The following is a 24,222-nucleotide window of genomic DNA, read 5'->3' on the forward strand; positions in this document are numbered from 1 at the left end:
TGGAAAACAGAGTAGTCATTTTCAGAGATTATGGAATTGAAGAGGAGGGAGGTACTGTGAACAGTACATAGATGTCAATTGTTGGGGTCACATCAATCTACATAGTGATAAAATGCCCACAATGAAATGTGCATGCTTTCGCGTACACACACACACACACACACGTGAATGCAAGTACAAGTACTGAAATCTGAAATCTGAGTAAGGCTAATGGATTGTATCCATATCAATTTGTGGTATGTTGCAATAGTTATACAAGATGTCACCACTGGGAGAAAGAGGTGAAGGGTTATTTGTGATGTATATTATTTCTTATAGCTGCATATAAATGCATTATTGTCTCAAAATAAAAATTTAAAGCAAACTTTTACATTTCTTCTAGTGAAGTATGATCCAATATATATCAAGAGCTATAATCATGCCCATAACTTCACTGGGTGATTTCAGTTTACAAATCATCAGTCATTTATCACTTGAACACCCATAGTAGGCACTATGGTAGGTGATAAGAGATTCAGTGGTAAAAAGAGCAGGTGTGGACCCCATATTCATGAAATTTCAGACTAAGAAATATGAAAACAGCTCAAGTCTGAAGAGGGTAATTATATATCCAATCATGTGTAAAAACTAGAACTAACTTAAATTTCAAACAACAAAAAAAAGGTAAGTAGTTTTTGAAATATTACACGTTCATTAACCTGGTTATAAATATTATTTAATGGAATGGAAAAATACATTTAATATCAAGGGGATTGTTAAATAAAAATCATATATTTATTAGTATGATAATTAATGACAACTTATTTTATATGAATAAAATTTTATTGAATTTTACATAATTAGAAAGAATAAAGAAATGCAAGATAAATGCTTTTCTAAACAGCATCTGATAGTATCATCTTTTCTGTGTCATGGTATTTTCACTTTTATTTATAAAAAGTATAGACATTTATTTATTTAAATTTTTACAAAGTCAAGAACCATCAAATGGAAAAAAATAAGTAATGCTAAGGTAAATTCAGCTTTGTGACAACATTAAATGGTTGCAACGGTTAGGTTCCGAGTATAGTCCACTTGGGAAAATCATGTATACAACAGCTGTTCACATCCAGTCACTCAGAAAAGTGAGAAATCAGAAGTCAAGAATCATGGTGGGAAGAGGGAGTGAGAGCACATGAGGGAAGGAAAGATGTTCTTACTGAATCATGGGGTTGGTATCATAAATAATTTGGGAAACATCTGGGAAGAAATCACCTGTAGGTTTCTTAAAGTGTGATTAAGGCGAGATAGCCACCAATACAAGTATGGCCAGATCTTCATAGCACAAAACTGAATGGGGAGTTTGTAAACTAATCTGGTGAACTACAGGACCAACCAAGCCAGGTAATTAGTCACAAGAGGAGTCTCTTTACAATGGTGTAAAATGCATCTGGGCAAAATTGCAAACCTGAGCTGCCAGAGTGCAGACTCTCCCAGGAACATGCTGCAAGTTACCCTGTTTGTCTCAGTCTTACCTCTTTTGCAAAAAGAATTATTTTGAAACAAACAAACAATAATCTTGCCCTTCCTACAATAACCCAACCTCTGTCAAACAAAGAAGAATTATGCCTTTTGAGACAAAAGGCATCAAGTGCTGCCTTCACTAAGAGTAACCTGGTGTCACAGCAAGGGAGACCTGGTCAAATTCACTCTGGGAAGCTGCCCAGGAAGGCTAAGGTCCCATACACCTGCCTTCCTACTTCTGAGCTGCCCAAATAACCTCGCCCTTTTGTGTCAGACCTTCTGCTAGGTTTACTAACTATAATAACCAAACAAGGTGTTAAGTCTTTTCATTGCCCAGTCCAATGCCTCTCATGTATTTAAAAAAAAAAAAGTTTTCTTTAAAAAAAAATACTTTTCCAGGAAATAATGAACAGTTATGCCATGGACCTGTAACAGATCCTAGAATAACACAGACAGACAAGAATCTGTCAATATAGCAAAATTCCAAATATGAAATTCATGGTTCAGAAAGAAATAAATAAATAAATATGGAGGGGTTTCTCAAAGAAGTCTCCTTTGTTTTCCTCCATTTCTCGCTAAATTTTGTTTGTGTAAAAAGTTTTGATTCTATGTGACAGAAGAGCCATCACTGTTAAGACCAATATTAACCATTTATGCCATCCAGCCCTCTACACAATGAGGGACTGAACAGGCAAAGGCAGAACACATCACAGGGTTGCTCATTATTTTTTCTAAAGACACCTATTTTTTAAATAATTTCTTTATTAAATTCCATCTGGCACTTTAATCTCTCGAAATTATTAAGTTAGGCATGAATTAAAGAACAAGCCCATCTGGACTGTAGTTTTGAGTTTTAAGTGCCATTCTGCTCTTATATTTCTCCTTGGCTTGGCACATCTTTGAGATGCAGCTTTTTGAAAAGAATCCCAGGACATCTGTGGTGGGGAGACAAGGCTTCACGATGGAGCGTTCCAGTCCACTGTACACATCTTAGTGGCCAGTAACAGCACTGTCTTCCTCTTTGTGCTTTTGTCTAATATAATCATAAGGAAAGTCTATCTTTCCCAGCACTCACCCAACCCACCCTTCCCCTTGTATGGAGGCATCCCATTTATTTTTTTCTGAACACAACCTCTCTTCATGTCCTATACAAGGGACCCTGCCCGACTCTGGGCTGGCACCATGACAGGAACTGCACCAATTCGCTCCAATGTTGCTTGGCTGATGGTGTAGGAGTGTGTGTGCTGAGGCCGAGGCTTCCTGCTGACTGAACCATTGTTCCTGGACATGACCTGCGGTGAAGACCCTCTGTTGGCTGTCACTACTAGAGTCTTATGTGAACCCGGCACCAGATGGTTCCCATTAGCATAGATGGAGGGGATGTTGGCATTGCCTGAGTAAAGGGAGAAAGACTGGCGCAAGTCACTGAAGTGGTTGAATGACTCCGTGTTTCTATGAACTTTTGGATTGTTGCTCCAGTATCGACTGTTGTAGGTGTTAGAAGAGGTCAGCGTGTTGTTCTCTGAGGAGGATATCTCTGTATGAAATGCTTTGGCAGAAGAGCATTTAGGTGGAAGATCATCCTCTCTGAGAAGGAACAAAAGTTGTCATTAGGATTTACTTCAGATTTATCCTATCATCCTACCCAGGAATCTTTTTTTTTTTTTAATGTTAACGTTAGTATGTCTGAAACAAATGGTCTATCATGAAGCAAACATGGCAGCCATGCTTAGCCTCAGCTTCGGTACCCACTTCCTGTGAAACAATAGTCAAGGAATTCTTTCCTCAGTTTCTCAGTAGAAAAGGAACTATTAGATCTCTCAAAGAATATCTCTTCTAATATAACATACATATATATATATATATGTATGTATATATATATGTTTTGTGTGTAAATTATATAAATACATAATATATATGTGTATATATATACACACACACACACAGAGAGAAAGAAAGACTCTAAATAGTCCATAAAGAAATCCACTGAGTGAATTGTCATCAAATAGCTACAAAAACAAGCTATAGGGCTGGGGATATAGCTTAGTTGGTAGAGTGTTTGCCTCGCATGCACAAGGCCCTGGGTTCAATCCCCAACACCACTCACACACATACACACACACACACACACACACACACAAAACAAGCTATATATGAAGAACTTCAAGAAATCATTAGTGTTGGCTTGATTTTATTACCATTTGGAGTTTGAGAAATCAAATTACTATTTGAGATTGTGCTTATGAGAGATGTTCCTCAGTAATTCTTGTTCCTCAATAACCTATTCCAATACACAGCCCAAAGAGGCAAACAGATGTCATTAGTTTAGATGTTGATTCATCTATTTAACATTTATAGAGCACATTCTTCTATATATTTCATGCAAAAATGACACCTAACTGGGGCTAGGAATATGGCTTAGAGTAAGAGTGCTTGTCTAGCATGCCAAGGCCCCAGGTTCCAACCTAAGCAAGCAAGCAAGCAAGAAAGAAAGAAAGAAAGAAGACACCCAAGAAGCCTATGGTTAAACGGTGATGACAATAAATGCAAAAACATCTATAAGTATAAAAAGTTGGGCAAGAGGCTAAAAAGACATTATATGTGAGGAGGTGATGCCTGACTAGTCTTGAATTAAATCAAGAGATTTATTTAATAGATAATGAAAGAAGAAGGTGCATGGACCAGGAGAGTGCAGAAGCTTGAGCAAAGACACTGAGACAGGGAAGATAAAGGGTAGTATGGAGCACAGAGTAAGCAGGGAAGCTATCAGATCCTGAAGGCAATGCAGGTCCTGCTAAGGAGACTGGAACCATTAAATCATTTTCAACAGGATATGATATAATGAAAGCTGAGACTGAGCTTGTAACATCAAATCTCCATAAGATGCCCAAAGTCACTTTTCTTTAAAGATCATCTTGACATGACGTCTCATCTGAACTGTCTAGTACAGTGTTTACAGTTTGAGCGCTTCCTAAGGGCTCAGGTGTTGAAATTTGATTCGCATTGTGAGGTTTTTTTGAGGGTGAAAAACTTAGTCACTTTGGGATGTGGAGGTGGGGTCTTTGGGACATGATTCAGATTAAATATGGTCATAGGGTGGGGCTCCATGACTAGATCCTGAGAGTTTTATAAGAAGATGGAGAGAGACCACACAGACACAGACTCACACACACTCCTGTGCAACCTCCTCAAGCCTGCCAGCAAGGAGGCCACCACCAGATATGGCCTCCTTTCCCCTTCCAGAACCCTGGGCCAAAATAAAACTCTTTTGTAAACCTCTATAACAAAATTCCTGCCTCAGGTATTTTGTAATAGTAATGAAAATCAAGCTAATACACTGTCATTTACACCAAAATAGTGTGTAACAAATTAGTACGTTCTTAAGGTTCTCCTTCTTACTTTATGCTTCCATCTATTACAGCCTGATGTTAACCACACATATGAAGTGAATTTTTCAATTGTGCAAGTCACTGAACCCCACCTACCCGGAGATATGGAGGAGCAGAGAAACTTCTTTTTTTTTTTTTTTTTTTTTGAGAAACTTCTCATCTGTCTCCTCCTAGTTCTGTGTGTGTTGGATCTTTCTTGACCCAAGGGAAAGCGCTGAGTGTTATCATTAGGAAAAGTGACACAACACACAAGAAAGTATCATGTGGCCACTTTAATTATCTTGGCCATCAGATTTATAAGATTAGCAAAGAAATCCTGACTGCCAAAATGAACAGATTACACATTGGCTATGTAGGACAAATCATCTGACATACAGACCTTATTTCATTAGGAATTTCTTCTTCCTCCTCCTCTTTATGTTTGCTTCTCCAATAAAAGAATGCCCCTAAAATCAGTGCAATGCAAAAAATGATAATAACTGCACCAGTGCCAATGGCTCCAGCTATTAGTCCAATGCTCCTGGGCTGGGCTGCAAAACATATTTAAGGTGGATTTAAAGAAAAGAAAGAGGAAGAGAGAGAAATTGCATATACCCATACAAAGTATAAACATATGTAAGCTTAATTATAGCATACAAAACTGCCTGAAGTATCACATCCATATAAAGCTAAACCTCTGTTAACTTTTTTTGTGTGTCTGTGTGTGTGTCTGTGTGTGTAGTTCTGGGGATTGAACCCAAGGCCTTGTGCATGCAAGGCAAGCACTCTACCAACTGAGCTATATCCCCAGGGGTGAAGACTAACACATAGTAGGCTCTCAACATCTGGTGAATGAATAAATCATTAAGCAACTCACACAGTTTCAAGACAGCAGCAGCTGGAGCAGAGCAGGAACAGACAGTGCCTATCCAATTTGTCTGAGTGCCCCAAGTGAGCCTGGCACCCATGGGATACCTAATGATTTCATCCCAGCCACATTCCTCCCTTTTGCAACTAGAATTCAAATAGCCCAGAATTCTCAACTAAAAAGAAATTTCCTTCACTGCTTATTTATAATCAGATACCCCAAAATCAGGCATATAAAAAGAATTAGGAAAAAAACACAAGAAGGTCTTGCTACAGATATAAGCTCATTGTAAATTTATATGTCTACAGCACTATGAAATAAGAATTGGTTTAATTCTAATAATCCTGAAGAGAAAGACATTTTGTCATAAAGATCATCATATACTTAAAAAGTACACTGATATTTACAAAATATTTTCAACTATTATTAAAATTGAAAGAATTTCTATTCAATCTTCAGACAATCTCAAAACAACCAGAATCCTTTGTTTACTGGTTTGACAAAGGTTATGGAGTATCACACCTAGAGTTGGCATCATGATTCTACATACTTACGTGAGATAACCTGCAGATCCAAAAGACAGGTGCTGGTTCCAATGGCGTTAGAAGCCACGCACTGATACAAACCTGAAGAGAGAGCACTGATGTTCCGGATAGTGACTGTACCCTGGACCTGGTCTGTCACAAAAATAGTAATCAAGTGAGGATTTGGTAGAATGATAAGAAAACCAAAGAAATAGGCAAAATATTAAACTATAAAAATAAATAGATATCCTAGAGACTTGTCAATTTTGTTTATTTTGGGGGAATAAATTTTTGGTTCTTGAATGTTAACAATTAAAACTACTTGTTAAAGACCTGAGACTAACTGTCCTCAATAGCAGCAATTTAAAAATTCAGTCTGCATATTAGCATGTTATACCCTAACTTCTAGTGGCCTTCCCTAAGGAAAGGGTGACTAATGCTTGTTCTAGAGAATTTATGATCATTAGGACCATATTTTAATTCTGAGAAAATGCAACAACACAAAGATCAATTTAAACTCCATAATAATATCTACTTTATAACTGATGGAGAAAATCTATACCTTGTTCTCTAAGGTATAGATTGTTACTCTCTTCCAACAACTATTACAATTCTTGGATTAGCTCAGATTTTCTAAAAAGCAGTTACTAAGATGAACATGAGGTTTATTGAGGGAAACATCAGTAAAAGAAATAGAAAAGAAGCTGGAAACAGCAGGGAGAACCTTAGACTACAATACGAGTTTGACCTCTGTGAAGGGAAAAAGGAGAGTCTGGGCAGGGAGTGTCTCAGCCTGCAGCACAGCTTTATGGAAGATTCCATCAGACACATGGGGAATCCTTGAGCCAAAATTATCCATTAAGGGCACCCCATGCCTTACAAGAACAGGCCTGCATTGGTAGCACCACTCTGCTCACCACCAGCTAAGAGCATTGTGAGGGAAGCCTGGCCTTGATAGGAAGCAGAGGTACACTGAGAGAGAAGCAGCAGGGGCTATTACTCAATCATTCTCCCCACATCAGGAGGTTTGAGCAGTATATTTTCAAGGTCACCACACTGGTAGTTCCCAGGAATGTTCTGACAGTTCCCATTTTTGCAATTCATTAATATCACCATAATTTGATTATTTAGAACTACAAAATAATTTAGTAATAATAAAATAATTAAATATTAATAATAAATACTAAAATATTTTAAATATCATAAAAATAACAAAATAATAATAAAAATCCAAGTTAATGAATATGTGCTAAGCATTAGGTAAGCTTTTATATATATTATCTCAATCTTTACAATGACTCTATGAAGTATTTTTATTATTGATCCCATTGAACAGATAAAGTGACTGATGCTTTAAATGAGTAATAAGATTACATAGTTGCTCATTAGAAATTTTAATTGGATGGCTGGCTGGCTTACCTCTAAGCTCTAGGCTTCTCTGCCTCCTTCCACAGGAAGGATAATAGATCCTGTTATCTCAGTCATTCAAAATAGCTGGAAATTTAGAAGTAGGTACAAAAAGCCTCCTAATGGCATAAGTTAAAAAAAAATCTGGCATAAATTCCAAACATGCCTGGGGTGACATGTGGAGCTAACCCCACAGGGTTGACTTATTTTTAGGTGAAACTAAGACTCAGTTATCTAGGTTCTGGAGCAGCCCTCATTATCTAGATCAAAAGCAGATAGAGAGGAGGAAGTCAGCAAAAGCAGATCTGACCACAATGTGCATGTCTGTATCAGCTCCTTCATTTAATACATGCAATGTGTGCTGAGCACTTTCCTTTAGGTGGGGTAATTTTTGAGGATGATGATGCAATAGTGAAAAGGTCAAAATGAGACAAGAAGGAAAGCAATTACAATCAATGGGCTAAGTGCCAGCCAGGACTGGGGGAAACACACAAGAGGGGCTCTAATGAGAGCCTGGGAAATCAACAGAACATGGGGGAGGAAAAAAACCACTGGCCCAGACTGACCCAAGTAAGAGCAAATTCACTGAAAAATCCCCACACGTCAATGTCACAGGGTTGTCCTGCTTTAGTCAGCTTTAGGTCACTCTGACCAAAATACCCAACAAGAACAACTCAGAGCAGGAAAGTGTATTTAGAGCCCAAAGTTTCAGAAGTTTCAGCCCATAGGCAGGTAATTCCATAGCTTTGGGCCCACTGTGAGGCAAAGCATCATGGGGAAAAGACATGGCAGAGAAGATGCTCCCATGTCAGTAAGGAAGCAGAGAGAAAGGAAGCAGGGAAGAGCCACAGGCAAGATGCACCCTTCCATGACATGCCCCCAGTGACCCATGTCCTCCAATCACCCCACAGGCCTACAGTTACACTCTAGTATATTCATTCAAAAGGTGATGGATAGATTAGGTTACAGCTTTCATAATGCAACCATTTTACCTGGGAATATTCTTGCATTAGGAGGAGCTTATATCCAAACTATAACACCTTCCAACATAATAAAATGGAGTGTGTGTTAAGGAATGACTGAATTATCAAACACACACTTGAATTAGCATCAATATACAGTATAGGAAAAGAAGGGATTTTATTTTCGGCTTTTATTTAATAGAAGCAATATACTGTCATTTACACCAAAATAGTGTGTAAGAAATTAGCATGTTCTTAAGGTTCTCCTTCTTGCTTTATGTCTCCATCTATTGTAGCCTGATGTTTAACCACACATATTAAATGAATTTTTCTGTTGCAGAAGTCACTGAACCCCACCTACCCTGGAGATATGGAGGAGCAGAGAAACTTCTCATCTGTCTCCTCCTAGTTTGGCATGTGTTGGATCTTTCTTGACCCAAGGGAAAGTGCTGAGTGTTATCATTAGGAAAAGTGATATAACACACAAGAAAATATCATGTGGCCACTTTAATTATCTTGAACCCATATTATATGATACCCAGGACAGGATACTTGCTAATTTGGGACATTTGGGTTGTATTTCACACACCAAAATCAATATATTTAGGGTAAACTGGTTTGCCTTTGTATGTTAATTTCTTTTACTTAAAAATAAAAACAAAACTTTCTGAGGATTTTTGGTGTCAGGAAGTGGGCACAGGAGGTGGGGTTCAGTGAATTTGCTCATACACTTGGCCAGGCCAGGAACAGAGAGTTTTCTCTTCTGATGTTAACTACACGTTCTGTTAATTTCCAAGGACTTCATTAGCTGTCTCTTTTATGTGCTCCCCTAGTATCCCATATTCTCTAGCCCTGACAGACTTTAATCCATTTATTTTAATTGTTTGCTTTCACATCTTGTTAAGGTGAGAACTGGGTTTGTCTTATTAATCATCACATCACCACACTGAGAAATTACCCAGCATGAAGAAAGGTGCTCAATAAATAAAGATGTCTCAACCAATAACAATAAAAAGCACTACCTCTTCTTTCTGGTATCTACCATTTACCACATACTCTGTATTAACAGCTTTAAATGTCCCATTTAATCTCCATAACAAGCTCAGGTTCTATATTTCCTACTTTTCAAAGATGAGAAATCCCAGAGTAGCTACTCAATTTGTCCAAGACTAAATAGTACACAGGTAGAGACAGTCTATAAAATCAGATCTGTCCAAGTCCAAAGCTCATAATCACCATATGTACACTTGGCTTTCCAGTAAGACATTTATAAGTGCATCATTCTAAGGTACAGCTATAGGATATTTCCTAACCAAGCAATACTCCAATGCTGTTAGTATTAAAACTAAGCCATCTGCCTAACTCCCTCTTCTACACATGTCCTAACGTCATCATGCAAGAAAACCATAATCTCTGGGCAACCAACCCCACAATTCCACATAATGTTCTTTTTTCTTCTTTATTTTCTCTTGAGTCCTCAAATTCTAGAAATTTGATCAGCTCACACCAAACCAGTAATTTTGTTGACATTTCCAGAAACAATTTGGGAAATTTTAAACAGCTGCTCTAACCAGCATTCTGGCATGTAGAAAGCTAAACTCTAAAGATTATTGCTTTAAAAAGTTATTTTTAAAAGGTGAAGTCATTATTCTCCCTTTGTCTCTACAGATGCAGACAATGTGAACGTGTTGCTAGAAATGAGTTTGATATACCATGGTAGAGCTAACTCATAGTGTTATCAGGGAATGAGACATACACTTTGAAGAAAGGATTAACCAGCATCAGAACAGGCCTGTTTATGTATACCAGGCAAAGCAGACACAGGAGGACTCTTCAGTAAATACCAGACTGTCTGCAGCCACAAAGCACACAGCCCTTTCTGAAAGTAGCAAGGCTAATTCCTCAATCTGTCATTTATCTGGACCTGCTCTGGTACACAGTAATTCTCTAAAATCAAGTTACTTCTTTGATGATCTTTTTTTTATTTTATTTTAAGAATGGGGAAAGTTCAATTGTGTGGAACTGGTTTGGAAAGCTCAAAGGATATTAAGCCCTACAGTTTTACTTCATACTACTATTTATCTTATATAAACAATGCACCTAAGCCATAACACCCTTCAGAAAGAGAAAGAAACAAATGTAAGGGTACGTTTCCAATTCTACCATTTCTACTTAATTCCAGAACCCCACCTCTGGCTTACTAATCAATAATGCATCAGCTAAGAGCATGTATTCCAGAGCTAGATGACCTGAAATCTGTTCTACCTTCTACTGGTTAGGTGGTCTTTAGGGTTTTGCCTGTTCTTTATCTGTGTTTTAGCATCCTCATTCTTATAACATGGAGCTAGCAAAGTGTCCTTACATCAGAGGGCACTATGATAACTAAATGAGATAATGCATATTGATGGGCTTAATATAGTATCTGGTAATATTTCCATGTGGGAATTCCTTGGAAATTTTTGCATATTTTTGAATCATGAGAAAAATCTGTCAAGAAATTTGGAAAATATCTAGTACCTTGAAATTCCCAACAAATATTAAGCTTCATTATTTGAGGATGAGAGATAAGAATTACTGACTCATAAATTATTTTGTATTTTCATATGATTTATGCATTTTAAATAATAATGAATACCCATAATAATAAACAGTGAATTATTTCTTATATAAAAAGCTCAAAAACATTCTGTTAAAAAGACACAATATTAAATATGCGGTTTATTATTATTTGAACATATTATGACAAAATTACATATTTTAATATGTAAAACTGATCTCAACTTGAAACAGACATTTGATGATAAAAATTTGTAAAAATAAAAAAGGAAACAGTAACACAAAATAAATGTCAAATAAAATCTATTTAAAAACTTTAAAGATAATACCACAAATACTTAATATTTAAACTCCATCACTCTGAAAGAGAAGTTTAAAATAATATATTGCAATAAAACATACTAATCAATAGCCTGATCCTTGCTTGTTCTCTAAACTTATTTAACATGCAAGGAATTTGGGTGTTATCTTTGAAACTGTAGGTGTTTCTTGACATAAAGCAAGAAAAGATATCCAGATGTGCATTTTAGAAACAACATCAGTAATCAGGGTGAAGAATTGGCAGCCAGATCATAAATGGGAAGTTTTGATAATAGCTCTATCAGGAAGTGAAGAAGGCCTGCACTAAATCTTTAGTGATAGAGATAGAAAAGAGATAGAGGTTGGGATTCAGGAGAGACTGAAGATTGCCTGTGTGTGAGGACTGGTTAAATGATGGAACTCAGGAAAGAGAGTTAATTCAGTTTTCTGTTGTGGTGATCCGAATGAACACTAATGGTATCAACTCAGAGAACTAATTTGTACAGGTTTGCTTGAGGGAGGTAATGAGTGAGTGAGTGATCCCCTGGGACCTCTAGGTGGAAATTGAAATGATAATGGTAACATTAAAACCTAGACCAAAAATTAAGTAATAATTGTAAAATACCTCTTACTAAGACTGCTCAGTGGTAGAGCACTTGCCTAGCACAAGCAAGACCTTGGGCTCTATCCCCAGCACCGCCAAGAAAACAATGCCACAACTTCAAAAAAATACCTCTTATAGAAATTACATCTCCTAAAATATATTGGGCTAAAATTAAAGTTAAAAATGTAAAACAACTTAAATATTCAACAAGAGGAGGATATATACAATATATTCCTACAAACGAGTCATAGATTTTTTATGTGGGAAATGGTCCCTAATATATTCTTACATTAAAGGAATCAGATTACAAAACAACACTGACATAAAACCACTTAAAAGAAAAAATGGTACACAGACAAAAGATTGGCGATAATAAAGCGCAATGTTGGCTTAGCTATCTTGTGATGAGTATTACTTGTAAAAATGTAAAACCATGCTGAGAACACCCCTGTAATACCAGCAACTTCAGAGGCTGAAACGGGAGGAGCTTAAATCAGAAGCCAGCCTCAGAATTTAGGGAGATCCTGTCTCAAAACTAAAAAAAAAAAAAAATCTGGGGATTTAGCTTGGTGGTAAAGAGCCTCTGGGTTCAATCCCAAGTACCATTGAGAAAGAGAGAAGGAAAACATGTTTGTATTACCAAGAACGAACTCATAGGACCCTGTTTACTGTGTTCTTTAACATACCTGCTGATTACCAGATTTTTCTCTACCTACTTTTTTTTTTAATGTAATGTTAAGATTTTGTGATTGTGGATAACTTTAAATCATAAAAAATCACTACAAACTAGTAGGTCTGACTTCCAGTTGAGACAATGTGGTGGCCTTAGCTAATGTGTAGTTCCTTCTAACTAAACCCCCTCCCCCAAAATGTGCAGTTAACAATAATTATAAACATTCAGCCAAGCTTTTATAAGAAAGATAAGAGATATCCCACAGGAGCCGGAAACAAAGTCAGAAATGAAGGGTGGACATAGGTCTAGAAAGACAGTGGTTATGGTTTCAATGGCCACACAGCAACAAAAGAAAGCCACTTGGTCTTTGGAACCTATGGATGGAACTAAACTCAGGCCTCAATTTAGAGCCAAAACTTTGAGTGGGGAACATCTTCAGTGAAAGGAGAACTAGAATTCCTCCAATTTGCTCAAGTAATAGTAATCACTGAAACATCTAATATTTACTGAGCATAATTTACTATGTGCCAAGCTAAATATTTAATTTGGAAAAGTACAAATAATGCAAAAAAGCATATTAAACATAGAGGAAAAAAATGATAAACTATCATAAACCTGAAGGAATCTAATGACATAAGCTCAAGTTGGGTAAGGAAAAGTGGCATAACTGCAAGAATAAATTTACAAGTCTGCATCACTCCCACTGTGTAATTTTTTTCTTCTGGTATTGGCAGTTCAACCCAGGGCACTTTACCATTGAATTACATATTCAGCCCTTTTTAATTTTATTATTATTTTTTTTTTAATTTTGAGACAGGGTCTCACTAAGTTGCCCTAGCTGGCCTTGAATCTGTGATCTTCCTGTCTCATTCTTCCAAACAACTAGGATTACAAATACGTTCCTGGTTTACTATGTGATTTTTTTTTAATTTATTTTTTAGTTGTAGTTGGACACAACAACTTTGTTTTATTTATTTATTTTTATGTGTGCTGAGGATCGAAACCGGGGCCTCGCACATGCTAGGCGAGCACTCTACCGCTGAGCACAACCCCAGCCCCACTGTGTGATTTTTAAACACATCTTTCTCATAAAACAGTAGCTGAAGCAGATGTGACAGATCTTAACTTGCTCTGTCCTCTCCAAACACACAGGTTCATCGACACCCCTTGCACACCCCTACCTTAGGGCCTACCTGTCCATTCCCTCTGCCCAGAATGCCCCATATACACATGAATCAGTCCTTAATTTTTAAAGTTTTGCTAGACTATCATCATTTCAATGAGGCCTTCCCAAAGCATCTTCTTCAAATTTGCACTCCTCATCCCCCAACTAATTTATTTTACCCTGATCCATCTTTTCCCCATTATCACCTTGTAACGCGCTATGCAGTTTTCTGATTCACTACCTTCCATCTCCACCCACTCAAATGTATACTCTGAAGAGTTCCCTGTGCCCTGGGAAACTGGTTGAAAGTTCAAGATTAGGCAGACACATTAAACTGGCCTCTAGTGAGGTCCTAATGGAAGGAGCTCATGTGGTAGCAAGAGATCACATCACTAGAAAGAAATCAGAGAGCAAGTCAGGGGTCAGGTTTGCTTCTACACTCACTTACACAAGAGTTCAGGGTTCACACAAGAGCCACCTAAATCCTTGCTAGACCCTACTTCTTAAAGGTCCCACCACCACACTGAGGACCAACCTCCAACACATGAACCTTTGAGAAACACACTCAATCTATATCAAAACCATAGCAGTCTTTTTCAATCTGGAACAATTTTGTTTTTACATTTTTTGGTCTGATGTTTCCTTTTTATTGGATTCAGGTTATGTGTTTTTGACAGGAAAGCCACAGAAATGATTTTGCATCCTCCTCAGTACATAAATTAGTAAGCATGTGATTATCAGTTTATCACAATACTGGTGATGTTTACTCTGGTCACGTCAGTGTTATTACCAGGTTGTCTCCCCATTATAAACTAACTGTATTCTTTGTAACTGATAAGTAATTTGTGGGGATGTACTTGGGAATTATGTAAATTAAGCCTGTTCCTTGTCAAACCTTTGTTCGTCATTATGCTATTAATCATGGTTTTGTAACTCCACATTCCTTCTGTATGCATTTGTCAGCATTCTGCTGAAGGATAATGCTTTCCCTTCACCCCCACTTATATGTGTTTATTGGTTCATCCTCCTCCATGGGCTATACATTTATTTTAATGTTCAAATTCTCCCAGATTTTGCCAAAGGGAGCTCCATCAAGATAGCATTTACACACAGGGGCCGTTCGGCAGTTCTAATCCCAAAATATCATTCTATTGATAACAAAACATTAGACTCTTGGGATGCTCTCCCCTGGTGTCAAGTATTCTTTTCTCAGAGAATGCACCAGTTTTTATCAAACAATTATAAACATAATTAGTGAAAACAATCTCCTATAAAAAAAGTCTAAGTTATTTTGAGATTATATGTAATTTTGAGATCTAGTTTATAAGCATGAATATGAAAAGGTGAATTTAAATTAAAAATCTAACTCATTTAACGTGTGTTATTATGATAGTTAAAGTTATACAAAGTAATTCTGATAATTAATCCAGAGTTTGAATATAAAAGACAAAGGTTTTCTTCTTTGGCATTCGAATTCACATTCATACCTAAAGAACCAAAGAATAGTCAAGTTGTAAAGTGGATACTAAGAAATTTGATAGATATCATATCCAAAAGCAAAGATGTACGGAAGGTTTGCTCTACAGGCATTTCTCAGTTTAAATACAAATAGTCATTCTCAAATACTCATTTGTAATTCTAAACTTTATCTGCTATTCCAAAGAAATGTAATAAATATCAATCATGGAATCTTAATGATACTACAGAGGACCTTGAGGAAGATATTATTAACCCTGTTGTGTTTATTTTTCCCCTTTCTGCTTGATTTCCACATTTTTTAAATTAATGCATTCTAGTTGTACATATTGATGGGATATGTTGTTACATATTCGCACATGCACACAATATAACAATACAATTTGGCCAATATCATTCTCCCAAGCACTTCCTCCCTCCATCCCTGTCTTCCACCCCTTAGTCCTTTTTCTTTACCGATCTCCCTTTGCCTTTTTAAGAGATCTATCCCCACCTTTCCTTTCCTTTTCTCTTCTCTAGCTTCAACGTATAAAAGAAAACATCCAATCCTTAACCTTCTGACTTTGAATTATTTTGCTTAACATGATAGTCTTTATTCCTCAGAATGGAATGGAACCACCATTTGACTCAATTATCCTACTTCTCTGTCTATACCAAAAGGACTTAAAATCAGCATACTCAAGTGATGCAGCCATATCAATGTTTATAGCAGCTCAATTTAAAAGAGCTAAACTAGGTGCCCTTCAATGGATGAATGGATAAAGAAAATGTGGTATATATACACAATGGAATATTACCCAGCCTTTTAAAGTAGAATGAAATTATGGCCTTTGCCAGTAAATTTTATGCTAAGTGGAGCTGGAGAATATTATGCTAAATGAAATACGCTGATCCCAAAGAACCAAAAAAGAACCAAAAGCTGAATGTTTTCTCTAATTCATGGATGCTAATTCACAATAAAGGGGGGGCGGGTATCGGCCAGGGAAGAATAGAGGTACTTTGGATTAGTCAGTGGGGAGTGAAGGGAGGGGAAGGGGTGTGGGGTGGGAAGGACAATGGAATGATGTGCATATGTATAATTCTACATCATGTACAACTGGTATAATTCTACATCATGTACAACCGGAAGAGTGAGAAGTTATACTCCATTTATGTATGATATGTCAAAATGCATTCTACTGTAATATATAACTAATTAGAAATTTTACAAATGGGCAAAAAAAAAATGATGGTCTCTACTTCCATCCATTTTCCTGAAAATGACATAACGAAGACTTTAATTTTCAGGAGTAAGAAGTGGTATAACTGGGTGATTCTATTCCTAGTCTTTTGAAATCCATACTGATTTCCATAGCAGTTGTACTAATTCCTACCAACACTGTAAAAGTGTTCCTTTTACTCCACATCCTCTCCAGCATTATTGTGTGTATTCTTGATAACTGCCATTCTGATTGGTGTGACATAAAATCTCAGTGTACTTTTGCTTTTCATTTTCCTAATTGCTAATGATGCTGAGCATTTTTTCATGTATTTGTTAGCAATTTGTATTTCTTCTTTTAAGAAGCATCTGTTTAATTCATTTGCCCACTTATTAACTGAGTTATTTGATTTTTTTTGGTATAAAGTTTTTTGAGATTATATATTCTAGATCCTACTCTTCTGTCAGAAAAGCATCTAGCAAAGATTTTTTCTCCCATTCTGTGCGTTCTCTCTTCACATTCCTAATTATTTCCTTTGCTTTGCAGAAGCTTTTTAATTTGATGCCATCCCGTTTATTAACTCTTGGCATTATCTGTGGAGCTCTAGGGCTTCTATCGAGAAAGTTGCTGCATGTGCCTAAAAGCTGGAGTGTTGACCCTACACTTTCCTTCTAGGAGTTGTGTAGTTTCTGGCCTAATTCCATAGTCTTTGATCCATTTTGAGTTGATTTTGGTGCAAGGTGAGAGATAGGGTCTACTTTCCTTCTTCGACATATAGATCACCAGTTGTCCCAGCACCATTTGTTTAAAAGGCTGTCTCTTCTCCAATTTATGTTTTTGCTACCTTTTTCAAGGATCAGATGACCATACCTGTGTGGACCTTTCCCTGTGTAACCACTTTATTTTACAGGAAAAATGTATCACAGGATCAAAGAGGTGAACTGTTACAGAAATAACTACTGGAAAATCTGGAATTTGAAGATAGTTTTTAGCATTTCAAGACAAGAGCTATTTTAAGCATGCCACTTACAATGGTGAGAATAACAAGTCAGTCCACAAAAAGTGCTAAATTATTTAGCCCACAATATGGCTGACACATTCAGCAATGAACAATCAATCACAGTACTTATTATCAAGGTAACCCAAAAATTGCTATGTTAAAAAGTTTTTTTAAAATTAATTTTGGACTAGGTAAATTAAAAGATGATGATAAGGGCCATTACTATTGTGTTGTGATCCTTGCAGGCACCTCAGAGGCTGGTGGAACTGCTTCTTTAATGTGTCTAAATTCACCAAACAGCTTAGGAGTTTCCTTTTCCAGGGCAGGCAAGGACCATCATCGATAGGATTCAAACTTGGCACAATTAAGGTTGTATTAGGCCTCTCCATTAATGGCCAATTCATGTCAGGCATGGTGGTGCACTCCTGTAATCCCAGCGATTTGGGAGGCTGATTATTATTAATTAGTTACACATTCTACTGTAATGTGTAACTAATTAGAAATTTTATAAATGAGGCAGGCAGATCATGAGTTCAAAGACAGCCTCAGCAACTTAGTGAGGCCCTAAGTAATTCAGAAAGACCCTATCTCTAAAATATAAAATGTCTGGGGATATGGCTCAGTGGTTAAGTACTCCTGGGTTTATTCCCTGGTACAAAAAGGGTACCAAAAAAAGAGAGAGATTCATAAATCATCCCTGAGAAAGCTACAAGGAACATTTTAGGTATTAGATAATATAAAACCTAAGGCTACTACATTTTACTGTCTTCAAATAGAAGATTTTACATATAATATTCCCTTGTTTTATTTCATAAAATTTCTTCAAGTTTTCAAGCATATTTCCTTTAAATCCATATTTAAATAGCTGAGTTTACATGTAAAAAACCATTTATAACACTCGTGTCTTCTCGACCTGCACCTATCTGGTATGATTGATTCATCAATCTCTTAGGCTGGGAGGCCTTTCCCTATTCTCTTTCTTATCTTCCTCTCTAAGGAAACTTTAGACTGGAAACAGGAGGGTTAACCTCCTCGTGAGTGATTATGCAGATGCTTCTCACACTTTGGCATCTATGCCTCAAGTAGGAAGTGGGTTCTCAGATATAAACGTCAAGGGTGGTCTTAGAGCTAACTCAGAGCAGCTACCATTTAGCTATTTTAAATCTCTACTCGGATAGAACAGAATTTCCATGCATTGTAACCACCAAATGAATAAAGAGAAGATAAAGGAAATGTTGTATTCACTTTAAAGTTTAAACAGAGAATGATCCAGAAAGCTTTGTCAGCAGTTTCAAATAAAGAAGGTTATTTATCAAAATCCATTAAAATTACTTAATGAATCTCCAAATTTCCCATAACTAATAAGATGATTAAAGCAGCTCTGTACATACCCTGAGTGGCTGTTGGAGGTAGCTTGAGGGTATTGTCTAACTTCTCCCACAGGTAAGTTGGCCGAGGAATGCCTTCCTCTGAGCTACAAAGTAGGATGACGTCACTGCCGATATCCTGGGATCCTTGGATTTGGCAGTGTGGGACAGAAGGAGGAACTACAATAAGAAGAATAAACAATAAAGTACACATTTACTTTAAGCCAAACAATGACAGAGACAACATAAACATTCAGTACACTGGGACCTCAGGTAACACTGTTTTCGGAACACACACTAGGAGACAACCTCCTGGCAGAAGCCAGAGGACAGTCATGCATTAAGTCACGGGGCTTGGGCACAAATGGCAGAACCTATAACTTTAGTTTGGCAGGGGGCAAACAAGTAAACGGGGCTATGCTGTTTGATTATGTTTTCAAGGTATCTTATGGTCTTGGTTTCACTCTGCATTGTTTAAAGAGAATTCTTAAGATCATCACGTCAACATTATACCTTTAAAAATAGTCAAAACATCACTGTTAAAAGAAAATTTCAAGGAATAGAACACTCGCCCTGCCAGCTGTTCTGTGGCTGAGACCACTTTAATAAAGTTTTTTGTTATTTCACAAACAAAAACCAAAAGACTCATTTTATACCAAATTCTGCTTTGTGGTGGGGAAAATTAGAGTAAGGATCCAAGTAACAGGAACTTGATAGTAATACCGTGGATATTTTATGATCATTAAGACAGAAAAGAGCACAAAGGAGGACATGGAACAAAAAATTAACAACAACAAGAAGAAAAGAATACTTAAGCCAAAACTATGCAGTAAAAATATAAACTAAGCCCATAGCTTAAAGTCACATATTGGGGAATGCAGGCACCAGTGTTTAAGTCCAAGTAATGATATACTTATAATGCTAATGACTTTTCAATAAATGATGAATATACAAATGGAAAATGAGCACAAAGTATATAGAGGAATCAGGCAAGACAGAGCAATTGGCAATGAGAGTGACTGGGGAAGACAGAATAATGGTAAGCATACAGGTAGGAAGAGTATAAATCTCACAGGCTCCTAACTGCTGTGACAGGGTAAACCAATATCCTCAATTTGCTTCCTTTGACATTGTCACTGTAATTCTCTGGAAAACCCAAAATAATTCCTTGAATCTAGCATCAACTATAAAATACTGTTTTTCTTCCTTTAAAAAATTAAGTAAGGGCTAGGGTTGTGGCTCAGCGGTAGTGTGCTCACCTAGCACGTGTGAGGCCCTGGGTTTGATCCTCATCACCACATATAAGGAAAATAAAGAAAACTCAGGCCCTAGAATGCTTAAAAAAATTAAGTCAGTATGGATATTGTGGGAGGCCAGTTACATAACTTGAGGTGTAAACATCAGAATATTTAATTCCATTAGTACTCTGTACCCAGTACTCAGGGTATTTAAAAATCCATATGATTTTTAATATACTATAGTGAATAATACTTTTGAGAATAAAAATCTCCAATCTGGTCCTTAGTTTTTAATGCTATTTGAAGACTAGGAGAAAAATGCACTAAGGATTATAGCATATTCTCATCCAAAGAGGGAAAACAAGAAGAATCCCCCACACTGGCATCCTGAATTGACAGCCCAATGGAAGACCAAGTGGAGCAGGGGTTGAGAGGGACTGTGGAGGTAGGTTCTGAGACCTGAAAGGGAGGAGAATTAAAAGAACTGGCTTTCTATGAGTACTTCCTCCACCTCCCCCAAATGAACTGAATTCAGCCACTTCTACCACAAGAACACATTTAGAAGTCAGTGTTTTATTTTAGAGACAGGAAAACTGAGAAATTAAACATGTAAATGGAAGTATTATTAAAATTATATCAGGACAACAGGTACAAGCTAAAAACTATCATGAAGCTGCTACATGTTATATACACAGGAAGTAAAAGTATTGCTCTCACACACACTGAAACTTCTGCTTTGTACTCACAATAAATAATCCATCATCTAATGTGCTCTCAACAGAGGCTTCTGTCTTATATTGAAGCTTAAAAAAAGAGTGGGACCATTTCAGATGTTGTCTTATACCACTTTATCCATCTCCCAGAAAGTGCCATTAAAGAAGCTTTAGAGACCACCAGAATTGAAGAAGGGGGCAGAAAGCCTGTGTGTAAGAAACATAGAGGGGTACAGAAGAGACAGACCTTAAAGAAGAAAGGCAGAAAAGGAACATAAGCAGACCCAGAGTGGAGAAGAAGGGCAGAAGTAAATATTCTTGACAAGAGATTTGAAAATAAAGTGCAAGGTACCTGCAAGTTCTCTGTCACTCACCTAACACTGTGAGGCCAGTGACCCCAATATTCCTGCCCCCTCTGTCTGGAAGGTTGTTGACCAAACACTGGTAGGTGCCTGTATCTGAGAGCTGAGTGTTATTAATGAAGATGGAGACATTGGTGGCTGGCATGGTGCCTATAAATCCTACCCTACCATGGAACCGGGGGGCACCATCAAACATCTGTCCACCCTGATACAGAATGACCTGCAAAAGAAAGCAAAATAAATAAACTGGCCACTTCGTTTCCTCCTAGACACATAACAATAACTGATGCACAGGACTATATGTTCCTGCACCAACTGCTGGAGAATTTTATTTCTATTCTAAGAGTTGTCACCAACTTTTTCTTAATACAACTGTTCATAGTTATCTTGGAGTTCTAAATTCTCACATACTAAATCAGAATAACTTTTTTTTATTATCTAGCCCATTAGAACACAGAAAATATGCTACCCTACTATCGACCCTCCTTCAAAAAGTTAATTCCAAAACAAAGAGTTTAAAAAATATTAGCATTGCCTATCTCATGCTTACTAAGACACAAAATGGCAGGTCATAGTTATAGGATGAATATAAAATAAACACTGTACCAGGGAAGACTTGGAAGTCCGTGATTGCTGTTCTTATGTCAATTTCTGTAGCCACTCCCTCTGCTTCTCAGATGGTCTCTAACACTTCTTTAGTGGCAATTTCTATTATCAAATCTAAACACTCATGGAGGTGGAATCAGTATGTTATACAGAAAGGTTCTACTTAGGCTCTACCTGTAAATTTTGGGAAAACTGTAGTCAAGTTCTTTCCTTGACTCTTAAAATGAGGAAGTTGAACAAATAATCTTGAAGGTTTAGTCTAATTACAAAAATCCCCTGGTTTGAAGAAAGAAAAGTTTTTATTGAATTTCATAACAGAAAGCTTATCTTATCGAATATTTTAGGCAGTAATAAGCTTATTGAAGCAGAAAAGATTCATAAAAGAAGTTGTCATTGTAAATAAATGTGTGCCCATTATCACAATTCATTATTTTCTGAGCATTATTTTATGCAGTGGTTATCACAAATTATGAGCCTTCTTTTCTGTGATGTTATATAGCCTCTTGTGGAGTAGCTTTTCTTTTTGCATACATTTTTTTGTGTGGCACAGTCTAATTTATATGAGACTCTCTGAGCTGGTTAGTATGCCTACTTATACTTACATGCTTATGAAATTAAGAGAATCAATTAGTACTATATAACATTACTTCCTTACTGTTATCACCATCTTTTAAAAGTATACTCTCATTCACCTCTATTAGTGCCCATCCCTTCCTGCCAAAATAGACTTTGCTTTTTCTATCTTGGTACTTTCCTGTCACCAATGTTCTAAAAACAATTCCGAGTTCCTGCCTAAAACATTCAGAGGTTCTACTTAACATGTGATTATGATGATGATGATGACGATGATGACGAGGACGATGATGATTACAACAATGGTCTTTTAAAAACAGGCTAGTCTCTTCTGATAGTTGACTAATATTGCAAGCACTAGGACCTAAAACAGTATAGGCACACTGAAAATGCCACCTAATTTTAGAGATCAAATATATACTCAGGATGCTTCTCTACCCACCTCTTCTGAAAAGATTAATATTTTAGATGCATCACAGGATGGACCAGAAGTACCTGTTCAGGTTGGTTAGCATTGGAGAGAGGAATGACCATCCAAATGACATTGAGGTTAATGAGGGCAGCACTGGTAGAGAAAGTGCAGGGTAGGACTGCTGTCTGACCTCGGGCCACCTGGATACTCCCAGGGCTCTCTGACACTTCCAGGGACACCACAACACCTACAGAAGAAGGAACAGAGAGGTTATACACTCACTTTTCCTGAGTTCAAACCCCTTCAGAAAGATCTGCATCTTTTACATTAGTACATTATTATCAATTATGTGAACACTCCATCATGACGGCTTTACTAAACTACCAAGACAAATCACTGAGTCAATATAATAAAAAATGATTTACCCCCTTCTTTATCTCTTGGAAAGTGCAACTGGAAAACATTAGAAATAACTTTTACAAGATACTATCCAGTACAAATATAAGACATTATCCAATTGTCAAATACAACATGGAAGAATTTCACTGATAGGGTTTGAACAGAACCTATAAATGGGATGAAAGATGAGAAATAAATTGAAAATTTTGAAAGTGTCTTGACAACAGCACACCACAGTAAATCCTTTCAGCATCTATATGCTTAAAACTACATATAAAATACTGATGGAACAAATCAATAAGAGTAAATATAAAGATATACTATTTTCATGAATTGGAAGATTCAATATTGGTAAGAGGTTAATTCTCTACAAATTAATCTATAGATTAAGAGAAACTCCCAATTAAAATCCCACTGGGCTTTTTGCAGATATTGACAAACTCATTCTAAAATATATTGAAAGGCAAAGAAATTAACTAGCCAGAAGAACAATGAAAAATAACAACAAAGATGGTGAATTCAAACTGTCTGAAATCAATCAAGACAGCATAATACTGACATAAGAACAGACACACAGACAAATGGCATAGGATTGAGAGTACTGAAATAAACCATTATATTTATACATAATTTTTTTTAACAAAGGAGTAAGACAATTAACTAGAGGAAAGAATAGTGTTTTCAACAAATAGCTATGAAATTTTGAAAATAATATGTAAAGGGAGAGAGAAAACTTGTACCCATACCTCTCAGAATACTAAAAATCAATGTAAAATGTTCATAGACCTAAATAAAAGAACTAATCTATAAAACTTCTACAAATAAACACAGAAGAAAATCTTAGTTACTTGAATTAGAGATCTTAGATACATCACCAACACCATGATCATAAAAGAAAACAAATTAATAAAGTAGATCTCATTAAAATCAAAAAACTAGAAAAAATT

General features: G+C 36.7%; 1 protein-coding gene across 2 annotated transcripts in view; it reads right to left on the bottom strand.

The window, feature by feature from the left end:
• Nucleotides 1-752: 752 nt before the first annotated feature.
• The window catches only part of Igsf11 (immunoglobulin superfamily member 11), a 156,140-nt gene continuing 132,670 nt past the window's right edge, over nt 753-24,222 (bottom strand). The window contains exons 2-7 of one of the 2 annotated variants that reach the window (XM_046457943.2): nt 22,960-23,123; nt 21,298-21,505; nt 18,997-19,152; nt 6,294-6,416; nt 5,272-5,422; nt 753-3,090 (exon numbers count right to left, since the gene is read on the bottom strand). In XM_046457943.2, coding sequence (XP_046313899.1) covers nt 2,649-3,090; nt 5,272-5,422; nt 6,294-6,416; nt 18,997-19,152; nt 21,298-21,505; nt 22,960-23,123 — 1,244 coding nt within the window. In that variant the 3' untranslated portion in view covers nt 753-2,648. Of the gene's footprint in view, nt 3,091-5,271; nt 5,423-6,293; nt 6,417-18,996; nt 19,153-21,297; nt 21,506-22,906; nt 23,124-24,222 lie in introns of those variants that run through there. The other variant, XM_058583472.1, reaches the window with a different exon arrangement.

The sequence above is a fragment of the Marmota monax genome, unplaced genomic scaffold (genome assembly GCF_021218885.2).
Source record: "Marmota monax isolate L192 unplaced genomic scaffold, Marmota_monax_Labrador192_F-V1.1 WCK01_AAM20220418_F8-fsc00052, whole genome shotgun sequence".
Taxonomy (NCBI): Eukaryota; Metazoa; Chordata; class Mammalia; order Rodentia; family Sciuridae; genus Marmota; species Marmota monax.